Source organism: Mastigoproctus giganteus, chromosome 4 (genome assembly GCF_048544385.1).
Source record: "Mastigoproctus giganteus isolate SK-2022 chromosome 4, ASM4854438v1, whole genome shotgun sequence".
NCBI lineage: Eukaryota > Metazoa > Arthropoda > Arachnida > Uropygi > Thelyphonidae > Mastigoproctus > Mastigoproctus giganteus.
In genome coordinates, this window is record NC_143578.1 from 213,093,312 (window position 1) to 213,115,384 (window position 22,073).

The following is a 22,073-nucleotide window of genomic DNA, read 5'->3' on the forward strand; positions in this document are numbered from 1 at the left end:
GAGAGAGAGAGAGAGAGAGAGAGAGAGAGAGAGAGAGAGAAGCAGAAAGGAATCACCAAGAACGTGAAGAATGATGATATCTAGCTCAGGACCCTGGGTGTGCCAAGCCCATACTCACCAGATGTGAGCCCCTTGTCTAAACTATATTTTAAATTTTTAGTAGAATTAATTTTTTTCTTGATTTTCATTGAAAATATGTGAAAATAATAAAGATGAAGCATTTTTTTAAAAAAATAAAACATTTAATAATTTATTAAAAAATTAAAAGGTATATACAATACAAACCATCCAGAAAAGATGAAATACTGGTAATGTCAAAGCAGAATTTAAATCCCAAAATATTTTCAAAAATTAAAAGAAAACTGGCATCTATCAGGTGCCAACACTACCTGATAAGTGGTGTGGCACCTCTTGGCAACTGATTTTCACAATCACTGTTAGGTTAAAAGCTACTCATAAATTTAACTGGAAAAATATTAAGGACTTTTATCTAAGTTTAATATATTAAAAATGGACAAATTAATGAATTAACAAATATTTTTATTATTTTATTTTAAGTAAAAGGTGAATAAACACCTTTCATGTTGTTTGTTCACAAACACAAAATAGATTTTCATGCATGTAATGCAAGAGTGGTATATGTATATTGGAAAGCAAATATGATGACATTATTAAACAAAATTTATTTATAACTGAAATTTATCTATGACATCTATTAAGCAAAATGCCATGTGTTCAAGTACGTTTTCTTACATACAAATTTTTATTTTTACCTTTTTGAAAATTTTCCAAAATGGTCTCTTTTTCTTCATAGTCCTGCTTAATTCTTTCATACTGAAACAGATTGAAAGTTTTGATTACTAAGATAACTGTTTAGAGAAGTGTAAGAAAGATACAACACACTATATTTTGACTTGCAGATCCAGATAACTTAATACATATAAAGATAAGCAGCAAAGAGAAAATATTTACTACATGAGGTAATTCATATTAAATTCTGCACAGAGCAGTGTTCTATACATGAACCCAATCAAAATTTTGAACAAAATGAAAAATATAACTTCCAATTGTTGCTTCATCTAGCAAGCTGTTCACATACAGAGCACCCATGTTTCCTTTACAATTTTAAGCTTTAATTCCTCAAGGCAGGTTCAAGATACAGTTGGGAAATAAATAGATGTTCATCACCACAGAGTATGCTCAAAGTACATCTGAGTCCTCCAAGGAAGCTTTTCTGTAGATCTCAGAACTAATAACATATCACCAAACCATTGACCTGGAACTTAAATCATCCAAGTCTGCATAAGCAGACTTGGACTTGAGTCAGTAATCGATCGTCAGACCCAGGTATAGGGGCAAAAGACTAATCGAACCATCTAGTAGCAGGTTCCCTCCGAAGCAGGCGCTCGAGGGAATCGGTCTCATCTGGTAAAGCGAATGGTTAGAGGCCTTGGGGCTGAAATGCCCTCAACCTATCTCAAACTTTAAATGGGTGAGAAGTCCCGGCTTGCTTAATTCGAAGCCCGGACAAAAGGATGTGGATGCCCAGTGGGCCACTTTTGGTAAGCAGAATTGGCACTGTGGGATGAACCAACTCCATATCTGACTGCACAATTACCCCAAGGTCCTTTTCGTTCTCCACTACTCTGAGTGTAGTACCACCCAGTTGATAGGTTATTCTGGGGTTACTGCTTCCCATAAGCAGTACTTTACATTTGTCAATGTTAAACTTCAGTTGCCACCTCTCAGCCCATCTGCTCAACATTTTCAGATCCTGTTGCAGTAGCATACTATCATTACGAAACCTGCCAACCTTGGTATCATCTGCAAACTTAGACATTAACTCTGATATACTTTCATCAATATCATTGATAAATATCAATGACATTGATGAAAGTATCACCGAAATATCACTGAAAACAACAACAATGGGCCCAACACTGAACCTTGCAGTTCAGTGTTGGGCCCATTAATAACATGGACAGCAATGTCCATTGATAACTACTCTGTCTTCTCCCACTCAACCATCCTTTTATCCATTGTAGCAACTTGCCCTTAATGCCATACTGCTCCAATTTGTACAGTAGTCTTCCATGTGCCACAGTATCAAAAGCTTTCCTAAAATCCAGGTATATGATATCAAAATTATTCTTTGCATCCAATTCCTTTGTGACCACATCATAGTATTCAATCAAATTTGTCTGACATTTATCAGACAACTATAACTGCAGTCTTGTCTAGATGATCTTTTACTGCTTCCTTAACCAGTGATTCCATTATTTTCCCTGGAACAGAAGTTGGACTGCTAACTTCTTCACACTGCTTACATCGAGCACATACAAAGACGGATGTGGCTGCAATACACAGCCACATCCTAGCATACCACCAACTGCAGGCTGTCTATTGTTTCAAGGATTCATGTTTTCGCTTCTTTTAGGGGTATGGTGGTACACAGTCCACGATGATATCTAGGTATTGTTCGACGATACAAAGATATCGTCATTGCTGACTTCCACATTCTTAAGTCTGTTAATTAGGTCTTAGTTGTTTTTTTTAATGATCTCTGGTTCTTTGGTACTATACAGGAGAGCAGTTGTATTAACCATTTTGATATTTTCTTCCTGGGGGGGGGGGTCTACTACTGATAATAGGCCTGGCAGGGAAAGCTGGTTTATACGCTTTTATATTTGCAAACAGAGCAGAGCTTCTGAGCTGTTAGGATTCAGTTTTTTTATGGAGGTTTTCATCTATATATTTATGGTCAAGCATAGCTTACAGTTTCTGTTTTACTTTCTTCTCAAGGTCACTGATGGGATCTATTTTTATGGCTTTGTAGGTGTTAATGTCGTTTAGCAGCTCTTGGACTTTATCGATGTATTATTTCTTCTTGATTAACACAGATTACATAGCACAGATTACACTGGTCAACACGTAAATGCTACGAAAACAAAAATACACAATCTTGACTAATTTTATGCTGCTGAATACAAAAATCACATTCAAATTTGTCGAGTGGCTCTTGTTTTCAAATTACAGTTGGGGGTCTATTACAGAGTTACTCTACATTATCAACTGCAGCTCTTGGCAAAATGCATGGCAACACCTCAGTTTCAGTACCACCATGCTCTTATCACATGATCGGCAACTTTTGCCTCGCTCTGCATCACATAAGTTGCTGTCGCCTCAAATGCGTCTTCAACTGTGCTGCAGTAATCCTTAAACATGGGTGACTTGTTCTCATTTAATAGTTGTTCTCTGTGAGATTCCTACTTTTTGCACAGTATTTGTGTTGTGTAAGATTAATATTCTCCATAACTGTGTGAATAGTCTGGATGACTTCTGTTATGTATGAGAAGTCACATTAGCTTTAAGAAAGCATTGGTTAACTCAAGACATAAAAAAAAAGGCCTACTTCTTGTATTTTGGGTGTAAAGTAGACTACCAGTACAAGAACTGGGCTCCACACTTATGCTGCCCTACCTGTTCATCAAAACTCGACATGTGGGTGAATTGAAAGGAACATTTTATGCCTTTCACAGAGCCCATGATATGGAGGGAGCCAACAAATCATGTCACAAGCTGTTACTTCTGTATGGTACATCCTATTAGAAAAGGGATGACAATGAAGAAAAAGTGGACAGTGATGTACCCAAATATACCATCTGCAATCTGTGCTGTGCCTCATGGTGAAGTACTTATTCCTGAACCACCTGATCGTGTTTCTGTACACTCTGATGAAGACACTGATGAACATCAACTTGATATACATGAAGAAGTACAGCAACCATCTATGTCAAGGGATCCACCATTTTGTCCAAACCTTTATCCTTCTGAACCACATAAGAGCACAGAAAGTGAGCTTAATGACCTCATCGGGGATGGGCTCTCGAACTGCGGAAGAAGAAGGCAGAGCTTTTGGCCTTAAGGCTACAACAGTAGAATCTTCTAGCTCATTCTGTGAAAGTGACAACATTTCGTACTCGAAATAAAGACTATGATAAATTCTATCAAACAGAAGGTGAAGTCACTGTTTGTAAGGTCGCTGGTAATGGTATGGGCCCATTAATAATATGGACAGCAATGTCCATTGATCACCACTCTGTCTACGAATGTGAGGTATGTGCCGAAGAATGGCAACTATTCATAGGTACTTCTAAGGTCTAAGGGCTGACCTTAGAAGTATGTTTCCATTATTACACAATGGAAACATGCTGCCTTCAATATCTCTTGCATATGCTGTCCACAAAAAAAGAAACATGCACAAACATGGAGAACATCCTCTTAGGTGTATACTATCTGATGTATGAGTGGCAAATGTGGTGATTTAAAGGTAATCGACATTTTATTAGGACTACAAAAGGGTTACACTAAGTATTGTAGCTTTCTTTGCATGTGGGATAGTTGCACCAAGGATATGCACTATGAGAAGAGTTGGCCTTAACAAAAAACAGTAACACCTTGAATGAAGAATGTAGCATTTGAACCTCTGGTAGACCCAAATAAAGTTTTTCTTCCACCAACTCCACATCAAACTGGAAATCCTTTGGAAATGTTTCGACTGGTTTTCTAGAAAATGATAAAGCTGGAAACTACAGGCAACTTGTGGACGATTTCATTACCTCTTACAAAAAACTGGGGTGCAACATGTCATTTAAGATGCATTTTTTGCATTCACACCTGGATTTCTTCCTGCCAAACTGCGGTGCTGTCAGTGATGAACATGGTGAGTGCTTCCATCAAGACATCGCAGTGATGGAACAAAGATACAAAAGCAAATGGAGTGCCACCATGTTAGCTGATTATTGCTGGATGGTGAAAAGGGATACTCACGAAGCTGAATACGTGCAAAAGGTGAAAGGGTCCTGTGTTTGATGTAGGTATACTCATAGCTATATCTTGCTGCCATATAAATAAAAAATAATTTGTATAAATATAAAAACTATTTTTTTTTTTAAACAAGGGCCAATCTGCCATTTTAAGCACTATTTCTGTGCTTAGCACCCCAAAATCTATAAGGTAAACTTAATTTCATGCCCATAACAAGATATGATCCAAATTTGCTGTTTATTGTTATAAGAGAATCTACAAGGAGACAACAATCTGACCACCAGTGAAAGAAATCCTTAAAAAATGTGAAGATAAAGAAAAAAATCCACATATCAGATTTAATACCTCACCTACGGAGAGTTGTTGGAACGAGTACAGAGAAGGGCAACAAGATTAGTGAATGGAACAAAGGGTTGCTCTTACAAAGAAATGCTTAAGTTTTATAAATCACAGTGTCTGCAGACTAGGCACCTGTGAGGTGATTTGATTGAGGTGTATAAAGGCTTGAATGGTTTGAGAATGCTCAATGCTGATGGGATTCTTCCTCTTGCTTGGAATAATCGCCTGAGAGGGCATAAATTCAAACTGAGGAAAGACAGTTGTAGGATAGATGTGCGGAAGTTTGCCTTTAGTTAGTGGGTGGTTGATTGCTGGAACAAACTTCCATCTGTTGTAGAAGTTGGTAGCCTAAGTAGATTCAAGGCAGAACTTGACAAACATTTGGAGTGAGTGGATGGCGAAATTTTTTTTTTTTTTTTTTTTTTGCTGATGCTATATAAGCTTGCTTTCTTGCATGAAGAAAGCTTCACTTTCACTGAAGGTGTCATTATTCTGAAAGTCTATTGTATATGCTATTAAAAATTATTTTTTGCATCCAGTTCATTTGTTGCTGCACCATTGTATTCAATCAGATTTATCAGACAAGGTCCCACCCCCTAACAAATCCATGCTGTCACTCAAGTCTGTAATTGCATCAGGAGCCTTACTGATCCTTGGGAAACTAATCCCAAAATAACTTATTCACTTGGTGGAGTTCGACTAAACCCAGTACTGGAGGAAAGGGACTTGAGTGTTACGATACGGTCAGACATGAAATTCTCTGAGCATTGTAAACAGGTTGCCAGGAAGGCCCATGGCGTCCTATCGATGATCTATTGAACTTTTGCAAGTAGAGATAGGGACGTGATAATCCCATTATATAAGGCTCATGTTAGATCAAACTTGGAATACTGTGTTCGAGTATGGAGACCACACACAAAGAAAGACATTGAGCTTCTTGAAAGGGTGCAAAGAAGGGTAACTCGCCTGGTGAGATCGGCAAAAGGGTGTCCTTATGAAGAAAGACTTTGAATATGTGGGTTGCAGAGGTTTGGAAACTAGACACCTTAGAGGAGACTTGATTGATGTGTTTAAGGCTCTGAGAGGCATCAGTAAAATGAATCAGGACGAAATTTAAGATTATAAATGATGCTAGAACTAGGGTACATAAATTCAAGTTACGGGGGGGGGGGATGTTTAGATTGGACTGCAGGAAGTTTTATTTTAGCTAGAGAGTTATAAATTACTGGAATAAGTTGCCTTCATGGGTGGTAGAGGCTGACAGTTTGGGGAAATTGAAAGGCCATCTGGATAGTACTTTCGGGTAAGGGAAGTGCATAGGATGATAGGTTTAATTTCCTTTTTTTTTTATTAATTATTATTAATGTTTTTATCATTGTTTTGTTCGGATTTTTTTTTTTTTTTGTTTTTGGCTGGTGCAGCATAAGCCACAGGCTTTCTTGCACTATGCTGCCATTACTAATACTATTTTGATTTTTCCATTATCTAGAAAGTTTTATTTTTAAATGTATTTAATGAAGAAATAATGAAATAAGAAATAGAGAGATTAAGAATGCAATGTTATTAACTGCACTTAAAAAACAAACATGTTGAAGATCCAATGTTATATTCTGCCATTAATACACTCCTGCTTACACCTCATTTATATGTTGTTGTTATTTGGTTTCTTAGGAGCATTGGCAACTAAGGCCATATTGCTCCAGGGATATGCGGTGGTCGTTCTCTGACCTTTACGCATCCTCTGTATTTGGTGGTCACGGGCTAGAACCCCAGTCTAATCAAGAAGTGTGTGCTATGCACTGCTGCTCCTGCCCGTCTGGCTACGGAGGCACTTACACCCCATTCTATTTTCTTTATTATATCAAGTTTGTCACTAAGCTTTAATGTTATTCTTCTTTTCTTCTCTGTATAAGGTTTATTAACTTTAGGAGCTATAGTGAGGAGTTTTTAATTTTAAATAAATTAAAAACAGCAGTATAATCCGTGATATCAGTACAGAATTCACTTTAAAAATGGCGAATTTAAACAAATAAAGTAATCATGTGACTTGCTGTTTTCTTTTTTCGGCATTGCAAGACATCTGCACTGTATGTAAACATCCGATCTTAATGTGCCATTATTTTGACAGTCTACTGCTTGGATTTCAGGAAAGTTTTTGCTGCAGGGCTCACATCTGGTGAGTATGGGGCTTGGCACGCCCAGGGTCCTGAGCTGGGTCTCTCTCTCTCTCTCTCTCTCTCTCTCTCTCTCTCTCTCTCTCTCTCTCTCTCTCTCTCTCTCTCTCTCTCTCAGGGTAATTCAGAATTTTTTTTTTTTAACTGGTGCAGCAAAAGCCTCTGGCTTCCTTGCACAGTATGACTAATAATAATAATATAAACGACTGCTGCACAGATTAAATTTGCGTAGCATTATAGCAAGTTACTGCTATGGACAAAAGGATCATTGAGTGGAAAACGACAAAGTGGTTATTAATGGACACTGCTCTTCATGGACTAATGTTATTAGTGCAGTTCCACCAGGGTTCAGTGCTGGGCCCATTGTTGTTTTCTATACTTATTAATGATATTGATGAAGGTATATCAGGCTTAATGTCTACATTTGCAGATGACATGAAGGTCTAAGAATATGACATGAGGATACAGGGTGGTTAATGATAGTAATTAAGGTAAGCTACTGCAAAAAGATCTAGAAAAACTAGGCAGATGGCCTGAGAAATCACAGTTGAAGTTTAGCATTGATAAGTTCAAGGTAATCCAAGATTAACATACTGACTGCGCCTCCGTAGCCAGGTGGGAAGGAGCAGCAGTGCGTAGCACACGCTTCTTGATTAGACCGGGGTTCGAGCCCGTCACCACCAAATACGGAGGATGCGGAAAGGTTAAGGAATGACCACCGCATATCCTGGAGCAATATGGCCTTAGTTGCTAATGCTCCTAAAAACCAAACAACAACAACAACATACTGACTGTGTGATACAGCACTCACTGTAGTGGAAAAAGATCGCAAGGGAAATGGGCAGTCAGACATGAAATTCTCTGAGCAATAGAGACAGGTTGCCAGAACAACTCATGGGATTTTGTTAATGACATACAGGAACTTTGCTAGCAAAGATAAGGAGGCAAGTATCCCATTGTACAAGGCAATGTTTAGACCACTTGTGTGCTACATACAAATCTGGGGCCTCATTTTAGGAAGGATGTAGATTTGCTGGATCAGGTGTAGTTAAGGGCAACAAGAGTGGTGAGGGGGAACAAAAGGGTAGTCTTACCAAAGAAATCTTCAGTTCTGCAAATTGCAGTGTCTGGAGACTAGGTACCTCTGAGATGATCTGATTGAGGTATTTAAGGCTTTGAATGGATTGAGCATGTTAGTGATGGCATGGTTTCTCTTGCTGAGACAGTACACACATGCATGAAGGGGCATAAATTCATTTTGAGGAAGGATGGTTGTAGGATAGATGTGCAGAAGTTTGCCTTTAGTCAGCATAAGGTTGATTGTTGGAACAAACTTCCATCTGTTGTTACAGAAGTGGGTACTTTAAATAAATTGAAGAAAGAACTAGACTATTGTTGGGTATGGACAGGTGATGTGGGAAGGTTTTTTGTTTTTTTTTTTGGCTGATACTTTAATAAGCTCACTTCCTTGCATCATTTGCCATTATTAATCTTAATATGAAGTTACTAAGTTCAAAGAACTTAGTATTAAACTGCTCAGTAGCCAAGTGGTCAGGAGCGGGAGTGCAGTAGCACACGCTCTTTGAGTAGACTGGGGTTCAAGCCCCTGACTGCTGAATACGGTCGATCTGCCAACCCGCACTGGACCAGCATGGCAGATTATGGTCCATTTCCCTCAGCATGAATTGTTGAGGAGGCTTCCATCCTGCAGTGGGTTGATAATGGCTGCACTTTACTTTTTTTTTTATTAAACTGCTAAAGTTTTCTACAGACAGTTTTATTCTGATTAAATGCATATTATAATTAACTTATAATTCTCACCTGATTTTTGAGATCTTGATTCTGCTGCTGTAATTCATGGTAGTCTTTGACAACTGTTTTACGATAATAATAAAATTAACTTATTATTGAAAATTGCAGATATAAAACAAAAAGTCATGAACAAAAAATAATACATTATATAATAAAATATGCAGGGTGTCCAAAAAATCTGGAACCAATGGTAAAAATATGAGAAGTGAATAAGCAGAATTTCAGATACTGGTTAAATGTCCTTCAAAGTGGGCAAACCCCCCCCCCCCCAAATGATAAGCAAAACACAACAACCCATTGGGTTGTGTTTTGCTTATTATTATTGGTTCCAGACTTTTCAGACACTGTAGAGTTAACATAGGGTGACCAGATGTCTTGATTTTCTGGGATTACCTTGTTTTGAGAATGCTTTGTCCCTATTTTCATACAGACATATTTTACTCAACCAAATATATGGATGTTTGAGTTAATAACACAATTTTATTAATTCTGAATGGCAATTAACATTATTAGCATTAGTAGAGGCATATGATGCAAGAAAGCAAGCTTATTCAGCATCAGCCAAAAAAAAAAAAAAAAAAAAACAACCACTACTCCCATTTCACCCCACCATTCGTTCGAAATACCTGTCCAGCTGAGCCTTAAATTTGTTTAGGCTATCAACTTCAACAACAAGTGATGGAAGTCTATTCCACAAACCAACTGCCCGCTGGCTAAAGGCAAATTTCCGCACATCTATCCGACATCTGTCCTTCCTCAATTTGAATTTATGCCCTCTCAGGTGATTATTCTGAGCAAGAGGAAGGATCCCATCGGCATTGAGCATACTCAAGCCATTCAAAGCCTTATACACCTCTATCAGATCACCTCGCCGATGCCTAGTCTCCAGACTCTGTAATTTGCAAAACTTAAGCCTTTCTTCATAAGAGCAACCCTTTGTTCCATTTACTAATCTTGTTGCCTTTCTCTGTACTCGTTCCAGCAGCTCTACATCCTTCTTGAAATGAGGCCTCCAGACCTGTATACAGTACTCAAGGTGTGGCCTGACCAATGCTTTATACAAGGGAATAATCACATCCCTATCCCTGCTAGAAAAATTCCTGTATATCATTGGCAAGACATCATTATCATATGATTATTTAGACACCATTATAATGATAATTAACATTATCATAATAAATAGCAACACTAGTAATGTTTTACAACTAACATTGTCAAAGTGTGAGGATGTTGTAATAAAGCATGACAATATGAACTATACATTCATGTACTACTTATTAACATTGTCTTGTACTGGTTTCATACCTGAAATAATCAGAGGCAGAAAAATTATTATTAAAATAGGGCATCAAATATTTTATTTTCTTCCCATTCAGTAACATGCTTGTGCATAAATGTGCTTCTAAGGAACAATATTTAAAGGGCTAGACATTTAACAAAAAAGACCTTCTTGATGAATCTAAGTAAATATCTAAGTAGGAGATATGATGGTCATGCTGATATAAAGGTTTATTTAAAATAAAACAAGAAAAACTTCAGAGGCAGAATTACAAATTATGGCTCCCCCACTGAGATATTCAAATGGGCCTGACTTATGTTCTTTAACAACTACCGAACCAACCATCAGGTCCTCTAATAGCCTAGTGAGTGTGGTTAGTGTGTTGTATCACAAGTTGTGTGTTGTTCATCTGGCCACTTAGTTACTGGGAGGCTCTCTCACAATGGACTGAACCTCCTAGCATCCATCCATCGGCAAGGTGGAGGCAAGCCAGGACATTAGAGGAACACTGTTGGAGCCTCCCCTAATCTCGCAAAGCCAGATGACAGGGGCCCTAAGAACACTTACTGAGCTGTCTTGATCAGAAGTCTACTGAAGGCTGAAATGTATCAAGCCATCACAATGCTGAAATGCAAACAGCAAATTCCATCAAAGAAAGCAAGTTCCATTCTTTGATGCATCAAATTCTATTCAAAGGCACAAAAAGGACACAGTAAAGCTACTACTTTGCTGCCTATGAGAGTTGATGCAGATGTAGTGTTCTCCATGTTAATCTGAAGTCAAGGTTACACAGCTCTGGCTTTAGATTCTTCTGTTGTTGTTTTCAATATTTATCCATGATATTGATGAAGGTATATCAAGCTTAATGTCTAAGTTTTTGGATGATACAAAGGTTGGCAAGGTGGTTAACAGCAGTCATCAGAGTGAGCTACTACAACAATATCTTGGAAAATTGGGTTGATGAGCTGAGAAATGGCAACTGAATTTTAACATTGACAAATGCAAGGTACTAAACATAGGCAGCAGTAACCTCAGAGTAACTTATCAACTGTGTGGTACTACACTTAAGGTAGTGGAGAATGAAAAAGACCAGGAGTAACTGTGAAGTCAGACATAAAATTCTCTGAGCAGTGCCGACATGCTGCCAGGACAGCTCATGGGGTTTTATCAATGATATACAAAAACTTTGCTAGCGGGGACAAGGAGGTGATTATCCCTTCGTATAAGGTTGTGGTTAGGCTGCATTTTGAGTACTGTATACAGGTCTGGAGGCCTCAATTTAGGAAGGATGTAGATCTGCTGGAATGGATGCAGAGAAGGGCAACCAGATTGGTGAAGGGTACAAAAGGGTGCCCTTACCTAGAAAGGCTTCAGTTCTTCAAATTGTAGCATCAAGGCTAGGCACCTGCAGGAAGATCTTATTGAGGTGTTTAAAGCCTTGAACAGATTGAGTGAGGTGAATGTTAGTGGTATTCTTCCACTTTCTGAGACGGTGTAGGATAGATGTGTGGAAGTTTCTCTTCAGCCAGCGGGTGGTTGATTGTTGGAATAGGCTTCCATCGTCTTTTTTTTGGCTGATGCTATATAAGCTTGCTTTCTTGCATCATTTGCTGTGACTACTATTACTTGCCCTTAATGCCATCCTACTCCAATTTATAGAGCAGTCTTATGTGCATCAGTATCAAAAGCTTTTCTGAAATCCAAGTATATGATACCAAAATTATTTTTTCCATCCAGTTCCTTGGTCGCTGTATCATAGTAACTTATCAGATTGATTAGACAAGGCCACCCCTTAACAAATCCATGCTGTGCTTGCAGCATAATAGCATGCCTGTCCAGATGGTCCTGTATTACTTCTTTAATTAGTGATTCCATTATTTTCCCTGGAGATGTTAAGCTAACAGATCTATAATTACTCACATTACCTTTTAGATCCCCCCCTTTATGAATTGGAGATACATTTTCACATAATATAATCAGTCCATAAGATCCTCCCCTGAATCCAGGATGCTCTTATAATTATGGCTAAGGGTTCGCTTATATCCTTTGTTGCTTCCCTTAATATAAATGGACAGATTCCATTTGCCCTGGGTACCTTTTTTATATCTATCTTCAACAATTTCTCCTCCACTTTTCCATTTTTCCTTTCAGTTATCACAAAGTCATTTAGCTCCTCGTTAGAGTTTGATAAACTGCTGGCATCCCCTTACTTAAAGAATTGCTTATTTGTGAATGTGGACGCAAAATACCTATTCAATTTATCTGTAACCTGAGCAGAGCAATCAACAGTTAACTCACTGTTTTTAATGCATGAAGAATTACTGCTAATAACCAGATAAAGAGTACTGCTTCCTCTTCTTGCCTCTCTAACATGCTGCTGTAGAAAATTAACTGAGAGTAAAGTGGAGGAGAAATTGTTGAAGATAAACACAAGAAAGGCACCTGGGGTGGATGGGATCTATCCAGTTATATTAAAGGAGGCAGCAAAGGAAGTAAGCAAACCCTTAGCCATAATTATGAGAGCTTCCTTGGACTCAGGGGAGGTACCCATAGACTGGAGATGTGCAAATGTGACCCCCAATTCACAAAGGAGGATCAAAAGCTGACACAAGCAATTATAGACCTGTGAGTTTAACTTCTGTTACAGGAAAATTAATGGAGGCACTAGTTAAAGAAGCACTGCAGGATCATTTAGACAAGACTTCAGTTATAGCTCGGACACAGCATGGTTTTGTTAAGGGGAAGTCTTGCCTGACCAATTTGATTGGATACTATGATGCAGTCACAAAGGAACTGGATGCAAGGAATAACTTTGATATTATATACTTGGATCTTAGAAAGGCTTTTGATACTGTTGCACATGGAAGACTGCTGCACAAATTGGAGCAGTGTAACATTGGAGGCAAATTGCTGCTGTGGGTAAAGGGGTGGCTGAGGGGGAGAAGACAGAGAGTGGTAATCAATGGACACTGCTCGTCGTGGACTAATGTTATTAGTGGAGTCCCTCAGGGCTCAGTGTTGGGTCCATTATTGTTTTCTGTATTCATAAATGATATTGATGATGGTATATCAAGCTTAATGTCGAAGTTTGCAGACGATACAAAGGTAGGCAGGGTTGTCAAGGACACTACTGACACTATGCTGCTGCAACAGGATCTGGAAAGGTTGAGCAGATGGGCTGAGAGGTGGCAAATGAAGTTTAACATTGACAAATGTAAAGTACTACACATGGGAAACAGCAACCCCAGAGCAACGTATCAACTCTGTGGTATTACACTGACAGTGGTAGAGAATGAAAGGGACCTGGGGGTGGTTGTGCAGGCAGATATGAAGTTCTCTGAGCAGTGCAGACGGGCTGCAAGAGTAGCTCATGGTGTATTGTCAATGATATATAGGAATTTTTCTAGCAGGGATAAGGAGGTGATTATTCCCTTGTATAAGGCAATGGTCAGGCCACACCTAGAGTACTGTATATAGGCCTGGAGGCCTCATATCAAGAAGGATGTAGAGCTGCTGGAACGAGTACAGAGAAGGGCAACAAGATTAGTGAATGTAACAAAGGGGTGCTCTTACGAAGAAAGGCTTAAGATTTGCAAATTACAGTGTCTGGAGACTAGGCACCAGCGAGGTGATCTGATAGAGGTGTATAAAGCATTGAATGGTTTGAGCATGCTCAATGCTGATGGGATTCTTCCTCTCGCTAAGAATAATCACCTGAGAGGGCATAAATTCAAATTGAGGAAAGACAGATGTAGGATAGACGTGCGGAAATTTGCCTTTAGCCAGCGAGTGGTTGGTTGGTGGAACAGACTTCCATCCCTTGTCGTGGAAGTTGATAGCCTAAATAAGTTTAAGGCTCAGCTGGACAGGTATTTTGAACGAACAGAGGGGTGAAGTGGGAGTGGTTTTTTTTTTTTTTTTTTTTTTTGGCTGATGCTGCATAAGCTTGCTTTCTTGCATCAAATGCCTCTACTAATGCTAATCATCCAAGAAATCCATAAAAGTCTTGTTGGTGTGAGATGACCAATCCACAAATTCCAGTCAACATCTGGAAATTTAAAATCCCCCATTATGAGAATCTGAATAGCTGTTTGGGGAATTCATTCCAGTCTGTCTCTCTCTCTCTCTCTCTCTCTCTCTCTCTCTCTCTCTCTCTCTCTCTCTCTCTCTCTCTCTCAGGGTAACTCTGAAGTTTTTTTTTTTTTGTGGTGCAGCATAAGCCTCATGCTTCCTTGCACTATATGGTTAGTAATAATAGCAATAACAACACACCCCTACTCTCAATTTTGTTTTCCCAGTGCTTATGTCACACCAAACTGACTCAACATTGCACTCGTCACCCATGTCAACTGGATGTACTGCCTTGGATTTAATGTTTCTTAACTAAAAGCATAGCTCCCTCCACCTTTCCTGGCTGTCCTTCATGTATATATTGTACTCCCCATATTCAAATTCAGCATCGCTTACATCTGGGTGACACCATGTTTCCACTATTCCTACAATGTCTGCATTTGATGACTTAACCAATACTTTGAATTCATAAAATCTATTTACAATGCTCCTAGCATTGGTGTACATGCAAGTATGATTAAAGCTGGCCCCTTTCAAAATCAGCCATGTGGGAGGCAGTGGCATACCACCACATTATGTGATGCCACAGAGACCATAACAAAACCAACTGTTAAAGGAAGACCTGCAACTAGGCGGAAGGATGGGATCAGTGAACTTTTGGACATGACATGTTGCGATGCTGCTCATATAGCATATGATCGATGCAGTTGGAGGAATTTATTGGTGGCCACAACAGTAACTCAGGGAATTATGTGACTGGAAGAAGAAAAGTACATATGCACATGTTCTTACTCTTAGTTACCCCAACACAGCCCACATATTCACTTGTTCCATGATCATCCACAGCAGTGCCTGAATTCCCAGACATCTTGCTTTCTAGACTGCTGCATGTACCAATAGTAGCAGTGCAACAATCACTTTCACCTATGTCTACAGCTCTAGTTAAGCTATTAGTCTGTGTATCCCCCCCCCAAGCTAACAGTTTTGTGGGAGTTTTAGCATATTAATTACTCTTAAACTTGCTACCCTGTCCCCATGACAAAATTCACTCTATAACAACTGATGTGTCATGGAATCAAATTTAATTCACGACATTAATTCTTTATGGACACCTGCACAATATCCTTCTCCCAACAAATTAATGATAGAATTAATTAAGATGTTTCAAATACAGGTATTGAAGGGTAATAATATACATAGAAGATCGACTGAGAGGAGTACAAAAAACACCATGCATTGTAAAAATTATAAAAATTTAACAAGAGTACAAAAGAATTGTGAGAAAATTGAGAAACAACTGCCTTAAGAAAAGCTTAAGTATAGTATAAAAAATATTAAGTTAAAAATATTAATCTTAAATGAAAAAAAAAAAGAAGTGCATGTACCATTAAATTATAACTATAAAGAAAATATTCAACATTAACAAATACAGTATCATCTGCTCCAAATAATTGGTACCATCTGGTTATTCAAAATGATGGATTAAGTCATCAAAAGTATGATAAAATGTATTAGAGAACTAGAAAGACCAGAACAGAAGAGAAAAGAGATGTAAAAGTGGATTGAGTGAAGTTAGATCATTCAAATTAATGTGTGCAGAAACTGTATTTTGGCAATTGTAAAATCATACTGTGTGAAATTTAGTTGAATGAAATCTTGGAATCCTATACTACAACATAAAGGAAGAAAACTCCATATAAGTACAGGTAAAAAAAAAAGCCATCACACTAAGAGCAGTTACTATAAGGAAACAGGGACATGAATTATTAAAAGCGAAAAAGAAATCACTGACATTAATGTTTGCACATGCAGTTATATGCAAGTGCACATATGAATTTATGTATGCACATGAGCACATATACATTTTTGTATGTGCGTGCGCATATTTAAGTATGCACATATGCATTTACATGTGTATGCATAAAATTTGTGTAAATGCAATATGCACATGAGTATATGATTTACCTGCACTCACATATTTCTGCATGTATATATTTCAATCATGAAGGGTTTTGTAAATTTGCATAAAAGGAAAAAAAATGCGTACACGCATACTTAAATACTAAACACATGCACATATGCATTTGCTTACATAAATGCAAATTCAGCACCCAACAGTTGGGACACTGTGCTGGTGGATTCCCCAACCAGCTCTCCGCTCCACTCCCAAGCTTTTTGCTCTTCCTTTGAGGCTACATTTTAAAGATCAGTTCCTCCCTTATCAGAAGCTCCATCTAGTTCAATCCCTGGACGCCGACTTGTTTCAAATCATAGATGACACTAAGTATAAATGGCTCGTCCTAGATCTGCACGCAGCCTTCACAACTACTAACTGATTTCAGATCATTACGGCTGGGCAAGAATCTCACAAAAAATCGAACTCAAGGAAACTCTTTTATTATTGCAATTTGTATTATTTTAGTTATTTTTTGTATTAGTTTTCCTTCCAAGTTAATATTATCTGCTATAACAATTTTTTTTTATATATATTATGTATATAAAAAAAAATTCTTATAGCAGATAATATTAACTTGGAAGGAAAACTAAAATAATGTCTATAATTTAATCTTTACTTCCGGCAATGTTATATCTGCTGCTTGTTAATCCCTGGCATGGTGCCATGAAGGGTATTGCAGACTCATGGTACCTGCATGTACCGGTGAACCTTACAATAAAGATCTTTTTTATTTAGGTATAATTTAGGTATGCACATATGCATTTAAGCATGCGAATATAAGCTTGCACATAAGAATTTACCTTTACGTATGAGTGTGCCTATTTGCATTAATGTATGTGCGTTTGCATATATGCCGTAAACCGAAGTACCATGAAAGGTTTCATAAAGTATCTGCACCTTACAAATAAAGATTTGTAAGGTGCAGATATTTTACATATTTATGCTGGCATATAGTGCCATGAAGGGTACAAATTGATTTTACAACTGTCTGAAATTTAGTAGGTGTGATAAAGGCTGTAATAAATCTTTTTTCTTACAAGCTTTATTGCAATTAGTGCGATAAAGGAAAAATGCAAAATTGGATTGGACACATTCTGGAGAAGAATGTTTGAGATGTAACCAAAGGGAAAATGAAGTGGAAAAGATATGGGGAAGCAGAAAAAATTTAAATGTTACACAGTTTTATGGTGTGGTCTGGAGAAATGGAGGAGTTACCATTCAGTTCTAGCCATCATGGACCTGCCACGTGGCAAGCAACTTAAGTGAGGACCACCGTATTTAGTAGTAGATATTCTACTTTAATTCGGGATATGTTGAGTTAGGTTAGCTCGACCGAGGTTTTTTTTTATTCTTCTTTTCATTCTTATCATTTACTATTATTTATTATTATTATTATTTTTTTTATATATAAGAATGTCCAATTTCATAAAAATGAGAAAAAAAAAATTTGTATTAAATTGTCTGCCAATCAAGTTCTGTAAAGTTCAAAGCGGAATTGAATAGCCACTTTTTTGGCAATGGGGTGACTGATTTATGAGTGATGGGGTGATTGATTTAGGAGTAATTGAGATCTTTTTTTATTTTCCTTTGTTTTTTGACAGATACAGAAAAAGTCATCAGTCATTTAGTCTTTGTAATGTGCATGCACATGTGCATTTAAGTATATGTGTGCACATACACATTTACCTGCATGCCTTTGCAGCATATTTCTGCACGTATAATGTACATGCATATATATTAACATTCTAACTCAAACGGGTGCGGGATTGCTGGCTTCCTCTTGGAGAGCAGGATGTAGCTGCTCAGCCACCATGGGATATTGCTGGCACTGAAAGAGTGCAGGATTGCTGGCTCTCCTTGGAGTGGGATTTGATTCTTGCATATTGTTGACACTCATCAGAGTGCGGGATAGAGAGTTCTAGGCAATTCTAGCCAGATGGCAATTGTACAGGAGCACTTTTGGGTAGGGTTATTTTCTGTCTGTTCAACATTAGGATTTGGGAGGAGGTTGACGGAAACCGTTTACTGAGCTGTCTAATTTTCTTTCAAATTATTCTGGAATCTATCTCTTTGGTAATGGAGGGAGTAAAATGAATACACAAGTCTTTTTTGGCTTTCCATCTGATGAAATGTGCATGTGGTTTCAGTTTCAATTTATGAGATTAGTAGTGGTGGAGTATTTCCTAAACTGATTCCAGGCTCTATTCTTTTTTTTTTTTTTTTTCTTCTTTGCAGAATTCCAGTTTGTTATTTGGTTTTTAGGAGCATTAGTAACTAAGGCCATATTGCTCCGGGATATGTGGTGGTCATTCCCTGACCTTTCCACATCCTCCGTATTTGGTGGTGACTGGCTCGAACCCCGGTCTAATCAAGAAGCGTGTGCTACGCACTTCTGTTCCTTCCCACCTGGCTATGGAGGTGCCTCACATTCCACCAGTAGTTAAAATGTGCATATTTTGTTTGATGAAGTTTGTAGGATATGTTTTTTTTGGCTGATGCTGTATAAGCTTGCTTTCTTGCATGATATTCTATACTAATATCTGTAGCAATGGCTGCCAATAATGCAATTTGTAATGTTTTCGGTGGCCTTATTTATAGGTTCCTTACTGGTAAGAATTTCATGGTGGAAAGTTTACAAATTATAAATTATCCGCTAAACAGTGACCATTAATTGGTAATGGTAACTGTTTAGCAGATTATTGAAACCCTCTATTCAATGTTTGGAAACAAAATGAGGGAGCATATTCACAGATCAATGGCAGAGATTGAACCTGTAGGAAAGTGGACATTGCTGTGGTAGCCCATGTATAGCAGTGTGAAGTTACGTTTGTAAAGTTACACTTTTTGTAGAAGTACCAACAAAGAGGGTTATTTATGAAACATGCAAAAGATACCAAGAAAATTTGTAATCTTTGAGACTTTTTCCATCACAAAGAATTAGGAAATCTGATCTATTTTTAGATCTGAAAGGAACCAACAGATTAGAGGATGAAGGAAGGAGACTTTTTCCATTTCAACCAGCCTGAGACTTTTTCCATTACAACCAGTGTACCACAAACTCTAGTCAACTGGTTACACTGCACTCATTTCATCAACGCTTTACCTTCAGAGCTCTTGGAAACTACTCAGAAAAATATTTGGAAACTGTGTTCAATTACAGAATCTTCTAAAAAACCACTATCCTCTAGGCATATTTAATTAAAATCATCCTTAGGATAGTGAGCAAAATAACCTCCAATAAGTTTTAATTTAATGAAATTAATTTAGATTAAAAGTCTCAGGCATATGTGATCTATAAAACATTACTGCATATAAGTTGGCAAAATCTTTAGCTGTGTAAGTGGCAAGGAGCAAAACTAAAGTTGCTACAAAATGCAATTTCATATTACAAAGCAAGTATAGTAAACTCTGTAAAATTCAGCATTTTACAATCAGAATTCTTTAAAATTCAGCACATTTTACAAATATTAAGAAAATAATCTCTCATTCATATCAACGATTGCATTTGTCTTTAAAAAGAAGACATGCAAAAACGAGCGACTCTTTTTTTTTTTTTTAAAAGATGCGTGCTGTACCACTATCTTGTCCTCTAAATTTTTTTTTCACAGCCAGCAGTATTTAAACTTTACAGATAATGCAATGGCCTTAATTTTCATTGCAGAACAAACTTTCTTTTGAAATGAAGTTGCCCTGATATTGCATTACTTTCAACCAGATGGTTTGCTGATAGCTTAATTGAATATTTGTTTAAAATATGAAACTGCTATGATAGTCTGTTTCAGGACTAATTGGTCCCTCATCAGATGGTAGGTCATCTCTAGTAACAGCATTCAGATAAAACAGTTGTAAAGAAGTTGTTTGATGTGAGCTGTCATGTGGTATACAAAAATTAGCTTTTCAAAGTTGTAATATAACAAAAGCTTGCTGCTAAATGTAGTGCAATATCAAGGCAACTCACATTATGACAGCATTTTTTCTGCTGTGAGGATTAGGACCATTGCATTATCCATGCAGTTTAAATCCTGTTTGCAAAAAAACAGATGAGAGACAAAATAGTCATCATAAATGTTTACAGATGCAAATTAAGTTCAACTGTTTTTTTGCTTAATATTCATTGAAATGTGCTCCTCTAAAACTACTCCAAGAAATTTTAAAATCTGACACCTCTCAATCTCCAAGGATTATGGATTTTAAAGCGTTTATTATAAATAGCAGAACATTTCTCCATAGGAAGTAAAGTAGTGTGCCTTATTTTGAAGTGCAAGAGTAATAATGAGACAAATCTTTGTTTGCATTGCAATATAAAATCAGTGCCTTTTATAGCAAACTTAGTTTGTCTCTTTGTTATGTACTAGTCACAACTCTTTGCTAGTCACAGTACTTGACGCTTGTAAATGTTTATAAAAATCTGAGTAATCTCAGTTGAATAGGCCTTAAAATAAACACAATGGACTAGTCTAAAACAAATGAGGAGATTTATTACACACTTGCTAGCTATTTCAATGAAAAATGGGGAGTACAATGTGTACAGGAAGGATAGACAAGACAGGAAGGGAGGAGGGGTTATGCTGTTGGTTAAGAAAAACATAAAAATCTAAAGAAGTGCATCCAATTGATGTTGGTGGACAATGCAGTGTTGAGTTGTTTGGTGTGAAATAAGCACTGGATAAGGAAAAATGAGAGTAGGTGTGTGTATTACAGGCCTAATGAATCTGATAAGTATAATCAGCAATTGTGCAGAGAAATAATGGGCCAGTAATTCAGAATGTCTTATAATGGGGGATTTTAACTTTCCAGATATTGATAGGAATTTGTGGGTTGGTCACTCGCACACTAGCAGGACTTTTGTGGATTTATTGGAGGATTGTTTGCTACAGTGTTTGAGGGGCAACCAGAGGGAGTAATACTTTTGATTTCATTATCAGCAGTGATTATTCATGCATTAGGAATTTGCAGATAAAGGAACCATTACATGACAGTGATCACAGCCTACTGATGTGGAATTTACTTAAAGATGTAACTACCATCAAGGGTAAAGGGAAGGGCTTTTGCTTTCGTAAAGGTGACTACAGTGGTCTCAGACAGTTTTTAAATTCTGTACAGTGGGATCAACTGATGATGTTACAAACATTTAATTCTAAATGGGAAGCCTTCAGGGACTTAATTTTTGAGGCTACTAGGCTTGTCATTCCAACTAAGAAATAATGTTCAAGGTTTATGCCTAAATGGATGTCAGATGAATTAATGAGGCTCGTGGCAGAGAAGAAGAATGTATGGGATGCATATAAATTATCAGGTGACATATAAGCCTATGGCAGGTATAAACTAGTCTGTAATCAAGTCACAAAGGAGGTTAGGCAGGCAAAGGCAGATTACAAGAAATCTTTGGCAAAGGATGCAAAGAAAAACAGCAGAGTTCTTTACTTATGTAAATTCTAGAAGGAAAGGGATAAATCAGATTGGACCACTTAACATAGATTAGCATTAGTAGAGGCATTCGATGCAAGAAAGCAAGCTTATGCAGCATCAGCCAAAAAAAAAAAAAAATAAATAAATAAATAAAAAATAACCACTTCCACTTCACCCCTCTGTTCGTTCGAAATACCTGTCCAGC

General features: G+C 37.5%; 1 protein-coding gene across 1 annotated transcript in view; it reads right to left on the reverse strand.

Moving 5' to 3' along the window:
- The window catches only part of LOC150087390 (uncharacterized), a 208,233-nt gene that overhangs the window by 162,223 nt on the left and 23,937 nt on the right, over positions 1–22,073 (reverse strand). Inside the window, exons 2-3 of the mRNA XM_090372039.1 lie at positions 9,162–9,214; positions 774–834 (exon numbers count right to left, since the gene is read on the reverse strand). Coding sequence (XP_090228165.1) covers positions 774–834; positions 9,162–9,214 — 114 coding nt within the window. The remainder of the gene's footprint in view (positions 1–773; positions 835–9,161; positions 9,215–22,073) is intronic.